The following is a 19,177-nucleotide window of genomic DNA, read 5'->3' as shown; positions in this document are numbered from 1 at the left end:
ACAACCAACAAGCTCATTCATTAATTATCTCAGAAGGATATGAGAGAACCAATTCATTACTAGGAAACTGGTAAATGAAAGTGAAGAATCAAACATTCATCCTACTTTACCCCTATAAGCTGTTCCTTGGAGTAACCCATGACTGTTTTTTTTGTTTGTTTTTTTTTAATGACTGAATGATTCACATTCAAACAAAATATTTTAAAAAGTCATAAGAGATTTGGAAAAATTTATGCTGTCTGAAAACTATCATGTTTAAAGTGTGATAATGTCATTTCTCTTTTCTTAATTTCCTTACTTTTTAGAGATTTATACTGGCATATTTATTGGTGAAATAGTACCATGTCTAGGATTTACTTCAAAATCAAAGTGGTTGTAGGGAGAGTAGGCAAGAGCAGAAATAACACTGGCTTTAAGTTAATAATCATTGAAGTTCAACGAATCTAAGGGCTCATTCTTTATATAAGTGTGACACTTTATGCAATAAGTTAAATAATATTGAGGATATATTAAAAACTGGAAAATAAATGTTCTACCTCAGTGCTATTATTTACATTTTACATATATTTTTATACTACATTAAACATTAATTTTTATTTACCTTTTTACTTAGTCTCTGATTTTCTTTTTCAATTTTCAGGATTTTGGAAGTGTTCCCCTCCGCAGAATCCATAGTACTCCGAAGCTCTTCTACAGTTTTTGTCAAACTCTGATTTTCCATCTCCAACTTCAATAACCTGCTTGATGTCAATTCATTTACCTCATGGCCCAAGGATTTTTGTGGTGCTATATAATATTGAAAAAAAATGTCACTGGTAAAACTATGTTTACTCTTCACTATCTAAAATACTTTGTGTAAACACACTAAATCATCTGGTTCTTAACTTTATAAAAAATTTATAATTATGCAAGATAGACACAATAAACACAGATAAAATAGAGGTAAATGTTGAAGTTCTAATGCATTCATAAGCATGCCAGTGGAAAAAAAGGTACAAAATTTAGACTGAAGCAATCAGACTTTCAATTCTAGCTCCATGAGAAATTAACTAATTAACAAAGCCCAAGCCACTTTAATCTCAATGCATCTTCAGTTACTTGGAAAAAATTACCCTGTGTATCTCATACAGTCATTATGTGACTCAAATAAGAAGTATAAAGAATATCCTATGTCAAACTTTCTAAGACAAAGGAAGACATCTTGAGGGAAAAGAAACCCTAACCTGATTCTGAGAAAGGCAAGACAAGTACACTGGCCACACCAAAAAAGTCTTTCTCTAAGAATCTCTGCTAAGCTTAAATGAAAAGAGCAACATGGAGTCCTTTGCCAATGGAAATCATCTTTCTAAGCCACTTTCAGCATTACATTACATTTTTTAAAATAAGAAAACTCAGTTTCAGTTTCTATAAATGATATTCTCCAGTAAGCCAAAAATGATTATTCTGTAATAATCCTGTAACAGACTCATTAAATATTTTGATGACATAAATGTATTGGGATTTACAAATGAAATATGACACCTAGAATTTATTTTGAAATCCTAGGATTTAGGAAGGGAAATAAACAAAAGTACAGGAAGGCAGTTCTAGGTTTCTCTACTACGTATGTTTGAAATTCTCCATCATATCAAGCAAACACACACACACATGTAGCCCGTCAAGGCATGCATTCTTTTCCAAATTAGTAGAATAAAATACCCCCTAGATTTTAAGAAAGCCTCAATTCTATTTCAAGCTTTTGTTCTAGTTAGTACACCTTTTATTAAAAGATGCAGTTATTTAAAATCCCATTAGTTGTCCAAGTCTTTTTTTTTTTTTTTTTTTTTTTTTTTTTTTGCTTTTTAGGGCTGCACCCAGGGCATGCAGAAGTTCCCAGGCCAGGGTCGAATCAGTGCTATAGCTGCCGGCCTACACCACAGCTACAGCCACAGCCACGCCAGATCCTTGACCCACTAAGTGAGGCCAGGGATCAAACCCACATCCTCATGGATCCTAGTTGGGTTCATTAACCGCTGAGCCATGACAGGAACTCCAGTTGTCCAAGTCTTCTTTAGTAAAATTCTAATTCATGAATTTCAATTAAACAAGATTAGGCTACAATACAAGATGCACCTTAATAAAACTTAAAATGGTATGTGCTTTGAAGAAGATTTAGGATAGACTACAAAGAATTTAAAAGAATGCTTATAACACATTTTTAGCATGGGAGAATGTCTATGTTATATATTTTTAGGTGAAAAAAAAGGAACTTTAATTGTATATAAACACTGATGTGATGATATCTAAAATACCTATGTATGTGCAAAAAAATTCTAGAGGCAAATTTTGTGAAATGTAAAAGTGAGGTAAGAAATTACTAGTGACTTTCTCTTCTTTATATTTTGCTATATTTTGCAAATTTTCTAATAAGTCCCTTGTATACTTAAAAACAACCAAAACTACACCACACTAAAATGAATATTTTGGGGAGTTCCCATTGCAGCACAGTGGGTTAAGAATCTGACTACAGAGGCTTGGGTTGCTGCAGAAGCATGGGTTCATTTCCTGGCCTAGCACAGTGGATTAAAGAATCTGGCATTGCTACATATGCTGTGTAGGTTGCAGCTGCAGCTCAGATAAAATTCCTGGCCTGGGAACTTCCATATGCCACATGTGCGGCCTAAATAAATAAATAAATAATATTCTGTCCTATGACCCCAGAAAACAACTGTGATATAATGATGATAGTAATAAAAATAAAAACACTCAAATGCTTACGATCCACCAGGCACTGTTCTAAGGGGCTTCATTAACAAATTCAATCCTCACAACAACCCTATAAGACGGTAAGTACTATTACTGTCCTAACTTAAAAGATGAGAAAATTTTTTTTCTTTTTTCTTTTTTTCTTTTTTTTGGTCTTTTGAGGGCCACACCCACAGCACATGGAGGTTCCCAGCTAGGGGTCGAATCAGAGCTGTAGCCGCCAGCCTACACCACTGCCACAGCAACACAGGATCTGAATGGCAACTACAACCTACACCACAGCTCACAGCAATGCTGTATCCTTAACCCACTGAGCGAGGCCAGGGATGGAACACGTAACCTCATGCTTCCTAGTTGGATTCGTTTCTGCTGAGCCACGACAGAAACTCCTAATTTTAACAACTTTAGTAGTAGAAAACATTTATGTCTAGACTGTTTTCTTTCTAACTCAATTCACATGGAACACAATAAAAAAGTTCCACAAAAATTTGAAGGAACATATCTCAGCAAGTTCACTGGCTGAATATCACCACTTTCTACAAAGTCAATTTACATGGGATCCCAAAATTTGGAATTAGATTTTCAAATGTAAAATTATAAAAAGCCTAAAAGTAATAAATATGATGAGTCGTCTGTAGAAGTAATTATTCTTTAAGCACCAAGACTGTAACTTAAGACTTTATGTCTACTTCACCACCATGTCCTCAGGGCATAGTATAGTATTTTACACGTGAAAGGTGCTTAATAAATATGTGCTGCTGGAAGAAAAACAGGCATAATAAACTAGATACTAGGTAATTGAGAAATTAGGGAAGCACTCTAATTCAAATAAATGTGACTTAGGTAGAGTTTCAATAAAGTACATAATTTCAATAAAGTATATAAGCATTAGCAAACTCAAAGCTTTAACACAAAAAGCCACTTTGTATGTGTGTGCTCAGCTTTAATAAAGAGGACAAGTTAATGTGGAGCCTTAGGGAAAAATAGCCAAAAGTTAAAGAGCCGAAAATTAAAAATCGATCTGTGGTCTTTCATTGTATCCAGGGTATAAACAGGCTAGAGCAGTTGGTAGGTAAAAACCTAAAATGGAGATTACATATATTGATGAAAGTAGCCATAAAAATCCTTAACTTGCTTTACTTTGGCTACATATTCACCAAAGAATATTCCCACTACATTCTGACCTCCTATTTAGTTTTGCCTATAGTCAAAAAACATGCTGACCAGCTAATAGGACTTTTCTGTTCTATTTGTAGATAGCTTTATCTCTGAAAATAAACTAATAAACAGATATCCCAGCTTCTTGTGATATTAACATGAAATAGAGCCTCAACATCTGATCAAACCTGTTACCCACTCAAAGTCAAGTTGTAAGACATGAAAAGATGTCTTACAGTAAAGGGGAGAGTAACATATTATCCTGTGAAATCCTATCTAGGGAGATATCTGGCCTTCTGAGACATCTCAAGCCAAAATGTAAACATAAATACAATTTGATTTATTCATTCATCCAGTTAAATAAAACAATATTGGAAATACCTTCAGAAAGTTCACTAGTTCTGGATATTTGTTCCAGCTCCCAACCAAGATGTAATGATTCATCCATACTTTGTTTCTGTGCCATTTCCAAAGTCATATTTTCTTCCATTAATTCTTCAATCTTTTTTCTATCCATATCACGTTCCTTTTATATTTGCAAGGAGTAGGAAGAGAAAAGAAAACTAAGAAACAGTACAATTTCAAGCTAATATTTTACTACTTATAACTTTCATTTATCAGAAACTGAATGATATATAAATTTTGAGCGCCTTAAAATTTTCACAATTGAAAGACAATAATTATGACTGTTGGTCATTAAATTGATCAGGTGTCTGATATCCTATTAAAGTGATCTCTGGGGACACTGAAAACTTCATAGTCATTATTTCAGTGACATAACAAACAATTTCTAACCCAATGGTAAATTTTAGCAAATAGCTGTACTTTTGTATTTTAAAGGAATGTTTAAACAATAGCTGAAGATTTTCTGAAAAGTAGAAGTCAAAATTTAAAATATAATATTTACCCCCTTGCTGTACAGTGGGAAAATTTAAAAAAATATTAAAAAAAATAAAATAAATAAAATAAAATATAATACCATTCTGTAACAAAAGCAGAAATTTCTACTACTCCTGAATTTATATAAATTGGAGGTATCTAGGAGTTTCTGCTGTGGCTCAACGGTAACAAACCCGACTAGACTAGCATCTATGAGGATGAGGGCTCAATTCCTGGCCTTGCTCAGTGGGTTAAGGATTCAGCATTGCCATGAGCTGTGGTGTAGGCTGCAGACATGGCTCGGATCCCCTGCTGCTGTGGCTGTGGTGGAGGCTGGCAGCTGTAGTTCCGACTGGACCCCTAGCCTGGGAACTTTCATATGCCTCAGGAGCGGCCCTTAAAAAAAAAAAATTGGAAGCATCTAAATTATGTATCTATCTCTTCTCTATTAAGGTCTTAAGGATAGGGAGTTCCCATTGTGGCTCAGTGGTTAACAAAGCCGACTAGGAACCATGAGGTTGCGGGTTCGATCCCTGGCCTCACTCAGTGGGTTAAGGATCCGGTGCTGCCGTGAGCTGTGGTGTAGGTTGCAGAAGCGGCTTGGATCCTGCTTTGCTATGGCTCTGGCATAGGCCAGCAGCTACAGCTCCAATTGGACCCCTAGGCTGGGGTCAACTAAAGGGAATTCAGATGAATCTTAGAATTTTTACTTAGATCATGTAATTGATCTATCTTATAACACTTACCATTTCCATATCATGAAGTTTAGCCTTCAGCTGTAAATTCTCTTTTTCTAATTCATGTAACTTATCAGAACGGGCTCGAGTTCCTTCTAGTTGGTCTTCCAACATGGTTTTTGTTTCTAACAAAACTTGATTGTCTTCTTTTAATTCCTATAAACATTTCAAGTCAGCTTTATTTATCTCAAATAGGTTAACTTTAAAGCTTGAAACAAAAATTCTTTATTGTAAACTAAGACATTAAGCCCTCTTTATCAACAGTGTTATGCAAGAATAAAGCTACTGAGTAATAGAAATATAGCTGGTTTTATTTTATTTCCCAGAACTTAAGTTAACTATGTAAACAAAATAGTTACTACTTATATTAGGATAAGTAATACCACCAAAATAACACATGAAATTGCTGGGGTATACTTAAATTCCTTGGTTAGAAGGATAAGGAATTAAGTATAAGCAGTCTTCCAGATAGTAGAGACACCAAGCTCCTCAGAATCAGGGCTAAATTTATTTACTGAAATCAATTTAAAGATTTCTCTCTACTCAAAAATGACGAGTTTGGGGTTTTTAAGTCAAATACCAAGACTGGAACCAAGACTCAAGTAAATCATAAACCAAGGCTTTATCAATAAATATTTTACATAAACACCTTAAAATGCCTACATATGTTTTGAGGACATGTTCACAAATCCTTATCTTTGCACTCTATTGGTTTTAATTTCTGGTAACATTCAGGCTAAGTTCTAAATTTCTCTTATTTCACCTCTTTATTTTGCATACTCCTTCCTTCTTATCCCCAATACTTAAACTGACCAAAATCTCCTGTTTACAATGAAGAAATTAACTGAGAAAGGAAAAAAGAATGCAAGAAGCAAGGATTTTCAAATTCTTGCTGTAAATTCTGACTTCTTTTAACACAGAACTGCAATCATTGAGAGAAATTGTTTTTTTTTCTAATTTGTTCATATAGATATACATATATGTTTGTGTGTGTGTAAAAAGAGAGACAGACTCAGGGGGAGGGAGAGGTAGGTGGGAGAGGGAGAGAGAGAAATACTGATTTTTTTTTTTTTTTTTTTTTTGTCTTTTTGCCATTTCTTGGGCCGCTCCTGCAGCATATGGAGGTTCCCAGGCTAGGGGTCGAATCGGAGCTGTAGCCACCGGCCTACGCCAGAGCCACAGCAACGCAGGATCCGAGCCGCGTCTGCAACCTACACCACAGCTCACGGCAACGCCGGACCGCTAACCCACTGAGCAAGGGCAGGGACCGAACCCGCAAGCTCATGGTTCCTAGTCGGATTTGTTAACCACTGTGCCACGACGGGAACTCCAGAAATACTGATTTTTTGCTTTCACTGATCCTAATTTAGTATTTTGAGTTGAGCAGCAATCAGAAATTATGTTTTGTGTCCACTTCTAGGAGCAAATTTGAAATTAGTAGAGACTATGAGGGAAAGACTTCAAAACTCTTCCCTACCTATGATGCTAAACAAAAGAAAGAAAGAAGAGCTCCAAAGAATTTAATAAAATGAATAATGTCAAAAAATCCCTTTTTATAAATCTAAACAGGCTGATCTATCATGAAATAAACACCTGATTTTATTTACAGTTTGCTCAATGTTTCGAGTTCTTTACATTTATTAATGTGCATTTTAGATGCATTGTGAAAAATCCCAACACTTTTTTCCTGATATCTTATCTTGTTTTAGAAAATGTTCAGTATGAGAGTTCCCATTGTGGTTCATCAGTAGTGAAATTGACTACTATCCATAAGGATGCAGGTTTGATCCCTGGCCTACTAAGTGGGTTAAGAATTCAGTGTTGCCATCAGCCTGTGGAGTAGGTTGCAGATGTGGCTCAGATCTCAAGTTGTTGTGGCTGTGGTGTAGGCCCACAGCTGCAGTCCAATTTGACCCCTAGTCTGGGAACTTCCAAACACTGTGGGTATGGCCCTAAAAAGCCATACACACACACACAAAAAATACATATATATAAAATAAAAAATGTTTGGTGTGACTCACAAAATTGATTTCATGACCTACTAAATGGGTCACTCTCATGATGTGAAAAAAACACTGATAGAGACATTTTTCCTCTGTTGTGTTGGTAGTGAGACTATGTCTGCTTGATGATCAAAGAAACTAGCTGATCTGCTAAAGTGCTGGCTGATACAGGAACTTTCTTGAAGTGAGGAATATATCTCAGATTTTTATTCCTAATACTTTATGATGGGAAGGATTTTTAAGATGCTAGTTATGGTCGCATCTAGTGAGGATCCAATGAGGTTTTCCATGACTAGATCAATCATAAAGTTGGAGCTGGTGATAGATTTTCAGAACTTTCCTGGACTGCATCCTTGATCTTTAGCCCAGCACCAGGAAACCTTGTGCTCTGCCTGCACACCGGCAGTCCACCTTGCCCTCGCCATCGCCTACACATCACTTCCAGCCTCACCTCAGCACCCACAGTAATCCCACTTCCAACCAGCAAAAAATCATCACATTTTTAAAGAAAAAAATTATGAATGGTTTAAGTTATACACATACCTCAACTCTTGCCTTATAAAATTCAATATCATGTAGCCTCTCTTTATATCTGCTGACTTCACTTTCAAGCTTATCAACTCTGATTGCCTTCTCCCGAAGTGCATCTAATTCATCTCGGTACATTCTTGCAGAACGAGCATCCGAAAGCAAATTCATGTTCTAAATATAGATAAATATTAATTTTTAAATATTATTTTCTATTTTCAAATTTGTAATCCTTGGGTTGCACAAGTTGATGAATTTTTTTTTAAAAAAATCAATGATTTGTGTACTTTAAAAGTGTGAATTTTTGTGGACGAGGTGGCCAAGTGGTTAAGACAATGGACTGCTATAAGTGTGAATTTAATGGTATATAAATTACACCTCAATTGTTTTTTTTAAAAATGGGGAGATGCAAAGCCGCCTTTTTTTCACAAGAAGTATTTTAAAGTATATGATTCTATATAAATACGCAAACATGCTTATATTAAAATTTTTATATAATGTTGAATGTAAAGAATATTAGGGATATTTTAAAATAAGCAAACTTCTCCTTAATATAATCATTTGCAATTAAGGTGAAAAGTTAAATTTAAAATATGGGATATTAAAAATATAGAAGAGGTAGACTATTTCAAAAGTTGATCACTAGTTACTTTAGAGAAATAATGTTTCTATCCAGATATGTTACAAAGATCCTGGCTGAGTTTTTTAATATTTCCATGTGAATGATTAGTTGCATATGATTAGCATATATCTTAAACCATTTGAAATAAATATTAAAATTCAATCTTTAAAAAGCCCTGTTGGAATCATTTGAACAGCACTAATAAAATGTGACTCAGAAATATCTGTGGGTCCCTGAAACCCTTCCAGAGAGTTCATGCGGTCAAAAGTATTTGCATAATAATATGACAACACTACTTGCTGCTTTCACTCTCATTCTCTCATGAGGGCCCAGCAGTTTTCTGGAGGCCGCATAAATGGCATTGTGGTATCTTAACAGACTGAATGCATAAATGGTTATGAGACTCTGGTAGTTTTCAATTAAGTTAGGCCTTAAATAAAGGGATGTGCAAAAATGTAAAAGACTACTGTTCTAATTTTTTTGTTTGGGAAAATAATGGTTATTTAGTTACCATGCAATTTTTATGTTACCATGGAATAGGTTGAGTATTATTTTCAAATGAATTAATAAATTTTTTAAAATTCTTAGTTTGAATTTCAAATATAGTAAATTTCAGTAAAGAGAATCCACATTAAATAATCTTCACTAATTTTTAAGAATAAAGAAAGTCTTGAGACCAAAAAGTGAGAATCACTGTTTTAGATGGAACATACATACAAAAAACCCTACTACCACAAAGTGGAATAGTAGCCTAAAACTAAAAATTTTGATTTCCAGATTCATTCACCTATAAACATCCCAGTTTATGATCCCACAAGTAAAGTGTTCCCTAAATTTAGGTTAGGGAGGTAAGGACAAGAAATATTTGTCCAGCCTTACCCCAATTCTTACCATTTATGGGTTAAAGAAGATTTCTTATACTACCTCCAAATGAAAATGAAACATTACAGAGTAATTAACAAAAGCAAATTCTTAAACAATCTTAGTTCAAGATGAAAAACCACAAAATTTTTATAAAAATATTTTTTAAAAAGCAAAAAGCATTGTCATATATAAGTTAGCATAGAGCACCATCAGAGAAAAGGGAGAGATACCTAAGTAGTACAGTTTAGCAGAAGATGCGTTTCAGCTTCCAAACCCATAGAAGCCAAGATATGAGAGAAACTTGGAACCACTCCAGTCCTAAGAGGCTCCTCGGAATTAGCAGTGTTTGAATGGCACTGACAGATAAAAAAAGAAAATTCCAAAGACCTTGATTTCTAGTTTTGGCTCTGGCATTTTTGAAGAGAGAAACACTGAAAAAGTCTTTTGATCTTATTAAACCTCAGTAAGCAATAAGGCAAATGTTATAAGGAGAAAAGTCAATTTCCAATTACTCAGTGATCATATATAATGAAAGTTCCAGGTACAAACCTCTTGCTGCAGCCTTTTTAGTTCTATTTCCATTTGCTCAAGTTCTTGTTTACAGTCCAACAACTGTTCAGTCTTTTCCTCCCTTAAATGCAAAAAAAAAAAATTAAATAATAAACTTAGTGTTTTGAAAACTATGATCATCATTTGCACTAATACAACCTTATTAACATTACTAAATATTGAGTTTAATATAGTATTAGCCATATCCCCAACCTGGGAAAAAAGACAAAGAAGTTGATATTAGGAATTTATATGATTGGATGGCATCAGACTCTCCCTTAATGTTCTCCAAAGGCTAAAAATATCAATGACTAATGTCCTCATAATTCATAATGTAGATGCTCTTTCTTCATCTTTTCTGCCATCCCGCAAATTCCACCTTCCTTTCTCTCTTTTGCCCTTTCTCCCTCTCTGCACATTCAAAGACAAATAAGTTATAAGAGTTTTTATGCAAGTCAATACTATCTAGGTATGAGACTTATAAGGGTCTCCAAACTATTTTTGACATTTACATTGACCTAAAGGAAATGATACACTGCCACACAGATATCTAAAATCTTTATATCACTAGTGGTTTCTTCCTTGTAGTCTAGACATCTTTTTATTTCTCTTATTAAGCATTTTTCTCTTTATACACTGCGCTACTTCTTGTTTTTATTTTGTTTTGTCTTTATAGGGCTGCACCTGTGACACATGCAAGTTTCCAAGCCAGAGGGGGTCTAATCAGAGCTGCAGCTGTTGGCTTATACCACAGCCACAGCAACGCCTGATCTGAGCTGCATCTGAAACCTACATCGCAGCTCATGGCAATGCCGGATCCTTAACCCACTGAGCAAGGCCGGGGATGGAACTCTCATCCCCATAGATACTAGTTGGGTTCATTATCGCTGAGCCACAATGGGAAGTCCCTTGTTTTCATTTTTTAAAGTTTTATTGAAGTATAGTTGATTTCACTGCTTTATTTCTAACTACCATTTTCTATGTTCCCATCAGAACTGAGCTCCTCAAAGTAAACCCCCATTCACTATCTCTACTTTTCCACCTTCTTTTCTTAAATAACAAAAAAGTAAATGTTCATTGTGCAAAACAATCTATTTCTGACATCTCTTACCTGCTTAACTTTTTTCACCAAAAATTTTTTTATTGAAATATAGTTGAAATACGGTATTATATAAGTTACAGGTATATGCTACATTAATTCACAATTTTTTAAAGTTATACTCCATAAAGCATTGGCTATATTCCCTGTGCTGTAAAATATATTCTTGTAGCTTATTTTATATATGTTTGTACCTCTTAGCCCCCTATCCCTAAACTGCCCTTCCCCACTGGTAACCACTAGTTTGTTTCCTATATCTCTGAGCCTGTTTCTTTCTTGTTATATTCATTAGCTTTATTTTTTAGATTCCACATACAAATGACATTATATGGTATTTGTCTTCCTCTGTTTGACATATTTCACTTAGCATAAAACCCTCCAAGTCCATCCATGTTGTTTCAAATGGCAAAATTGCATTCTTTTTTTTTTTTTTTTATGGCTGAGAAGTATTCCATTCTACAACATATCTTCTTAATCTATTTATCTGCTGATGGACACTTAGGTTGCTTCCATATCTTGGCAACTGTAGATAATGTTACTATGAACACTGGGGTACTTGTATCTTTTTGAACACATTAACAAAACTGAAGAATAAAAACCATATGATCATCTCAAGGGATGCAAAAAAAAGCTTTTGACAAAACTCTACATTCATTTATGATAAAAACTCAGCAAGTCGGCACAGAAGGACCATAGCTCAACATAATAAAAGCCATATATGACAAACCCACAGCTAACATCATACTCAATGGTAAGAAGCTGAAAGCACTTCCATTAAGATCAGGAACAAGACAAGGATGTCCACTGTTGCCATTTTTATTCAACATAATACTGGAAGTCCTAGCCACAGGAATCAAACAAGAACAAATTGAAAAGGAAGAAGTAAAACTGTCACTATTTTGATGACACCATTTTGATGTCACTATTTTATTTTAGATGACATGATGCTAGAGATGAAACTGAACAGGACCCTGTGGGCCCCTCCAGGTACAAATCCTTTATGTGTCCCCTGTTTCTTCTTTGTAGGAAATAGGCTTTATCCTACCTCCTTAACCTTCTCTGAGTTCCAGGAAAATTCAAACAGTTGCTGATCAGAAACAAAGGAGAAGCAGCCAAGAAACAATAGTTCAACAATAAAGCAGGGTCCTGGTTCCTCTTACACATAACAATACCTTTGAAATCTTTAGGAACTAAGGCCCCCAATTAGTGGAGGTAGGTAACTTTAGGCTAAGCATAAGATTCCTGAAACACAACCCTGTTACCTTACTACCAACCAATCAAAAGAAAGTCTGCACACACTGGAAGATAAAAACTCTGACCCCCTCCAAAATGATTCTCCCTTTAAAAACTTTCATGGTCCAGCAGAATCTTCAGAGTTGGTTTTAGAACACAAGTCTGCCTTCTCCCCATGTTGCTAGCCTCCTGAATAAGCAATTTTTCCTTTTCAAAAAAAAAATGTCTCTCAAGTATTGGCTTTCAAGTAGTGAGCAATGGAACCTGAGTTCAGCAACACAGAAGAAGAATCCTAAAGTTGCAACCAGAAAACTATAAGAGCTCAGGAACAATTGGTAAAGCTGAAGGATACCAAATATACAGAAATCTGTTGCATTTCTACACACTAACAATGAACTATTAGAATGAGAAATTAAAGAAACAATTCCATTTACCATCATACCAAAAAGAATAAGATACCTAGGAATAAATCTACCTTAGGAGGAAAAAGATGTGATGAAAGAAACTGAAGATGACATAAACAGATGGAAAAATACACTGTGTTCATTAGTAATGTTAAAACGGTCACACTACCCAAGGCAATCTACAGATTCAGTGTGAACCCTATCAAAATATCAATGGCATTTTTCACAGAACTAGAATAATCTCAAATTTTGTATAGAAACACAAAGGACCCGAAAAGCCAAGACAATTGTGAGAAATAAGAACAGAGCCAGAGGAATCATAGTCCCTGACTTCAGACTATACTACGAAGCTACAATCATCAAGACAGTGTGGTGCTGACACAAAAAAACCACATAGATCAATGGAACAGAATACAAAGCTCAGAAATAAATCCAACAAAGGAGGCAAGAATACACAATGGAGAAAGACAGTCTCTTCAATAAGCGGTGTTGGGAAAGCTGGACGCTACATGTAAAAGAATGAAATTAGGACATTCTCCAATACCATATACAAAAATAAACTCAAAAAGACCTAAATGCAAGTATAGAAACCATAAAACTCCTAGAAGAAAACACGGGGAGAACACTCTGACACAGAGTAATATATTTGTGGATCAGTCTCCTAAAGAATAGGAAATAAAAAGCAAAAAAAAAAAAAAAGGGACCTAGTTAAAAGATTTTGCATAGGCATAGCACAACCAAAAAGACTACTTACTGAATGAGAGAAAATATGACACATGAGGTGTTAATATCCAAAATACATAAACAGTTCATACAACTCAATGTCAAAAAAATCCCTTAACAACCTATTTTTTTCTTCTTCTTTGTCTTTTTGCCTTTTCTAGGGCTGCTCCTGCGGCATATGGAGGTTCTCAGGCAAGGGGTCTAATCGGAGCTATAGCCACCAGCCTACACCAGAGCCACAGCAATGTGGGATCCAAGCCACGCCTGCAACCTACACCACAGCTCACGGCAACATCGGATCCTTAACCCACTGAGCAAGGCCAGGGATCGAACCTGCAACCTCATGGTTCCTAGTCAGATTCATTAACCACTGCGCCACAACGGGAACTCCATGAACAATCTAATTTAAAATATGGTCAGAAGACTTGAACAGACACCTTTCCAAAGAGGACATGCAGATGTCCAATAGGCATATGAAAGGATGCTCAATATCACTAATCATCAGGGAAATGCAAATCAAAAGCACTAAGAGATATCACCTCACATCTGTCAGAATGGCTATCATCAAAAAGAATACAATAGATGCTGGAAAGGATATGGAAGAAAAGGAATTCTCATACATGGTTGGTAGGAATGTAAATTGGTGCAGCCACTAAGGGAAATAGTACAACAGTTTCACAAAAAACTTTAAAAACAGAACTCCCATATGACCCAGCAATTCAACAGCAATTGCAATATCCTGGGTATATATCCAAAACAAAAAGCCAAAAAATAAACAAACAAACAAAATACACAAAAAAATACATGCACCCACCTACATTTAAAAAAAAAAAAAAAAAAACCCTAATTTTTAATGGAGAAATTGGTAGAGGAACCATAATTTACTCATTTAAGGGGACTCCATTTTTCACTAATGAATAACGTTTTGGCACATTAAACCCTGTATAATTCAGGACAGATTTCTAAGTAATGTCAAACTATGCTGCAGAAAAGTCATTACTAATTTACACTGCAACCAGCAGAGGATAAAAGTGCCCATATGGGAAATAATTTAACAATAAGTTCTTCTAACTTGAATCTGAATACCAAGAAAGTTTAATTTTATTTTATGATTGTGCCATTAATATTTCTTCTGATGAAAAGCTCTTTTTGTAATTTATAAATATTTCTTTATACATTATTAAACACTTTTTTAAAAATTAAAAACAAATTTTTATTGTGGCAATATATTTATACCATTAATCCACAATTTTAACCATTTTAAGTGTATGGTAGCATGACTTACATTTACAGTGTTAAACTATTACCAATATCTATTCTTAAAACTCTGTCATCACCCTACAGAGAAATTCTATACTCATTAAGCAATAAATCTCCAATCTACTGTCTCTCTGAATTTTCCTATTAAAGATGTTTCATTCAGGAGTTCCCTGGTGGCCTAGTGGTTAAAGTTTTGGCATTGTCACTGCTGTGGCTCAGGTTCGATTCCTAGCCCAGGAACTTCTGTATGCCATGGGTGCAGCACCCCCCAGCCACCAAAAAGGAAAGAGAGATTTCATTTAAGTGGAATTACACTATTTGTCCTTTGTATCTGGCTTATCTCACTTAGCAAATTGTTTCTACAGCTCATCCATGTTGCAGCAGGTCTCAGAATTTCCTCTTTTATGGCTGAATAATAATCCACTGTGTGCCTACTTAGTTTATCCATTTGTTCATGGACATTTGGATTATTTCCACCTTCTGGCTACCGGAAATAATGCTACAATGAACACTGGCATACCAGTGTCTGTTTGAGTCCCTGGTTTCAATTTTAGTGGGATCTACCTACATGAGGAATTGCTGGGTCATACAAAAATTCTATGTTTATGGAGTTCCCTTGTAATACAGCAGATTAAGAATCTGGCATTGTCACTGCAGCAGCTCCAGTTGCTGCTGTGGCATGGGTTCAATCCCTTGCCCGGGAACTTGCTGTGGGTGTAGCCAAGTAAAATTCTATGTTTAACTTTTTGAGGAATATTATAATGCTTTTAATTTTACTTATTTTTTCTGAATGTATACATATTTAACATTTTTGTAAAAAAGTAAAGCAGCCACTTTTGTGCAAGGTCTCCCCCACCTAGAGAATAAATACATACTCATCCTTATTTCTGGTTCTTTCATCATATTTTGTTTTTTTACACTTAGCTCTTCAATCCACATGAACTTCTCTTTGGAGTATATCAATATGAATTTAAATAGTGGAATTCTCAAAAGAGTTATCTAGGAGTTCCAGATTTACTAAGAAAATAATTCCTTTTTGGAGTCCCCATTATGGTTCAGTGGTAACAAACCCGACTAGTATCCATGAGGACATAGGTTCAACCCACAGCCCCCGCTCAGTGGGTTAAGGATCTAGCATTGCCCTGAGCTGCAATGTAGGTGGCAGATCCGGCACTGTTGTGGTTGTGCTGTAGGCCAACTGTGCAGCTCCTTTTCAAACCCTAGCCTGGGAACTTCCAAATGGCACTGGTGCAGCCCTTAAAAAAAAAAATATTCCTTTCTGCACTACATACAGTAATAAGGCTTCCATTCACACCACCCCACTGAGACTGGCTGTTTGTTTGTTAGCTTATTTATCTATCTTTTTTAGGGCTGCGCCTGCAGTTTATGAAAGTTCCCAGGGTAGGGGTCAAAACAGAGCTGCAGGGGCTGGCCTACACCACAACCACAGCAACACTGGATCTGCGCCAAATCTGTGACCTACACCGCAGCTTGTGACACTGCATCCTCACAGACATTATGTTGGGTTCTTAACTTAGTGGGCCACAATGGGAAGTCAGAGACTATTTTTCACAGAGTCGCTTACTTTTCTATTGCCAAATCCAATGGATTATTTTCAGATCTTTAAGGAATTTAATATATTTCACGAAATTCTTCTTAACACTCTCTCCTTTGGCTTCTGTGACTTCACACTCTTAGGTTTTTCTACTTCTCTACATATCAGTTTTCTGAACTTTTTGCTGATTTCATGTTTGTGCCTATCTTGTGGCTAACAATTATTAAATTCTTATTATCTGTACCAGGCACTTTTGCTGAGCACTCTACACCTTGCCAAGCACTTAATCCTCACAAGAGCTCTCTAAAGAAGCAGCAGCCAGTTATAGCAGGTTGCATTTATTGAGCACTTATGTACTACACACTGTCTACTTATATATTTACCTCACATAACAACAGGTATGAAATTGAACATCCACACTTGGGCAGAGTCACTCAGTTAGGAGGTGTTAAGCCAGGATTCACACTTAGGTAGAATGCCTCTAAAGGTCATGCACTTTATCATTTGCTGTATCTCTCTAGAGTATAGAGTACATATTATTGGAAGTTTCCTTTCATATATGAAGAAAGTGAGTAACATGGGTAATAAATGGTGCAATCTACCCTTAACCACTTAAACTACTTTTTAATGTTCGTGTTCTTCATCTTACATCCTTCTCATGCTTCATGTTCTTCCTAGGCAATCTTACCCATGCCAAAGGTTTTGACTACTATTACATGCTGTATATAATTCTCTGTGAGTATGCTAATGATCCAAATCTCTATTCTGCATCATGGACCAGACAGCAAGTTATACAATTTATCATCTTCACAGAGATATTTCAAAGGCATCTCAAATTTAATTTGTCAAAACTTAAAACTTGTTTTTTCCCTTAATTTTATTCCTCTCTTCCCTGCTGAATGAACAGCATCACCATCCAAACAGATACTGCTCATAGGAAACTAGAAATTACATCAAAGACTCTGTTTTCTTCCTTAACTCGTCTCCAACATCATCACTAAAACCTTGGATTAGGCACGCACGACTTCTTCCCTGGACTGTCCTTCCATCTACCTTCACACTGCCACCAGAATTTATTTTTCCTACTTGAATACTCACTAAGAATCAGTTACTAGGCTAGTAGCTCTTTATTAAAACATAAATCTGATCTTGCTATCTCCTATGCAAAAAATCTTTAATTGGTTCCCACTGTTTAATGTCAACAAAAATAAACCAGTGGGGCCTAATCAAACTGACAAGCTTTTGCACAATAAAGGAAACCAGGAATAAAAAGACAACCTATGGAATGGGAGAAAATAGTTGCAAAGGATGCAACCAACAAGGGTTTAATTTCCAAAATATACAGACAACTCATACAACTCAACAGCAAAATAACAAAAAACCCAAATGAAAAATGGGCAGAGGACCTGAAAAGATATTTCTCCAAAGAAGACACAGGTACGGATGGCCAACAGGCACATGAAAAAATTGCTCGACATCAGTAATTCTCAGAGAAATGTAAATCAAAACTACAGTGAGGTGCTACTTCATACCAGTCAGAATGGCCATCATTAACAAGCCTACAAATAACAAAGGCTAGAGAGGGTGTGGAAAAAAGGGAACCCTACTACACTGTCAGTGGGAATGTAAATTGATGCAACCACTATGGAAAACATTATGCAGGTTCTTCAGAAAACTAAATACAGAACTACCATACAATCCAGCTATCCCACCCCTGGGCATATATTTAGACAAAACTATAATTCAAAAAGACACATGCACCCACATGTTCACTGCAGCTCTATTCACAATAGCCAAGACATGGAAACAACCTAAATGTCCATCAATAGATGAATGGATTAAGATGTGGTAAATGTACACAATGCAATGCTACTCAGCCATTAAAAAGAACAAAATAATGCCATTTGCAGCTACATGGATGCAACTAGAGATTCTCATACCAAGTGAAGTCAGAAAGAGAAAGACAAACACCAAATGATATCACTTATATCTGGAATCTAATATACGACGCAAATGAACCTATCTACAGAAAAGAAACAAACTCATGGCCATAGAGAACAGACTTGTGGTTGTCAAGGGAGGGGGATGGACAGAGAGTTTGGTGTTAGCAGATGAAAACCATAGCATCTGGAGTGGATAAACAATGAGATCCTGCTGTATGGCACAGGGAACTGTATCTAGTCACGTGTGACAGAACATGATGGAGGATAATGTGAGAAAAAGAGTGTATGTGTGTGTGTATATATATATATATATACATATATATATATATATATATATTTATACGTACGACTCGGTCACTTTACAACAGAAATTGACAGAACATTGTAAATCAACTATAATAATAATAAAAAAAAAACCTGAAAAAAACAGTCAAAAGTTCTGAATAAGTATTTCTCCAAGAATGGCCTTAAACACTTAAAAAGATGCTTAAGATTATTAGGCATCGGGGAAAGAAAGTCAGAACCACAATGAGATATCACTCCACACCCACTCGGATGGCTACAATCAAAAGGTGTATAAAAACAGGTATTGGTGAGGATATAGAGAAACTGGAGCCCTCAGACATTGCTGGTGGGAATGTAAGAGGGTACAGCCAAATAGTTTGACAGTTCCTCAAAAGGTTAAATACAGAGAAACCATATCACCCAGTATTTCCACTCCTCAGTCAATACACAAGAGAAATGAAAATGTATGTCCACACACAGATGTGCACATGAATGTTAGTATTAGCATTGTTCATAAATGCCAAAAAAAATAGAAACAATTCACATCTCCATTAACTCATAAATGAGTAACCAAAATGTGGTATCATCCA

General features: G+C 35.7%; 1 protein-coding gene across 7 annotated transcripts in view; it reads right to left on the bottom strand.

The window, feature by feature from the left end:
• CCDC88A (coiled-coil domain containing 88A) overlaps nucleotides 1-19,177 on the bottom strand; it is a 160,120-nt gene that overhangs the window by 85,865 nt on the left and 55,078 nt on the right. For all 7 annotated transcript variants that reach the window (XR_002342712.1, XR_002342714.1, XR_002342713.1 and 4 more), the window contains exons 9-13: nucleotides 10,086-10,167; nucleotides 8,066-8,224; nucleotides 5,529-5,675; nucleotides 4,285-4,429; nucleotides 602-786 (exon numbers count right to left, since the gene is read on the bottom strand). Coding sequence is in view for 4 of the 7 variants with exons in the window: in XM_021087519.1 (XP_020943178.1) it covers nucleotides 602-786; nucleotides 4,285-4,429; nucleotides 5,529-5,675; nucleotides 8,066-8,224; nucleotides 10,086-10,167 (718 nt within the window). In the remaining 3 variants the exon portion in view is untranslated. The remainder of the gene's footprint in view (nucleotides 1-601; nucleotides 787-4,284; nucleotides 4,430-5,528; nucleotides 5,676-8,065; nucleotides 8,225-10,085; nucleotides 10,168-19,177) is intronic.

Source organism: Sus scrofa, chromosome 3 (genome assembly GCF_000003025.6).
Source record: "Sus scrofa isolate TJ Tabasco breed Duroc chromosome 3, Sscrofa11.1, whole genome shotgun sequence".
In the NCBI taxonomy this organism is placed as follows: domain Eukaryota; kingdom Metazoa; phylum Chordata; class Mammalia; order Artiodactyla; family Suidae; genus Sus; species Sus scrofa.
This window is presented reverse-complemented; position numbering and strand designations above follow the sequence as displayed.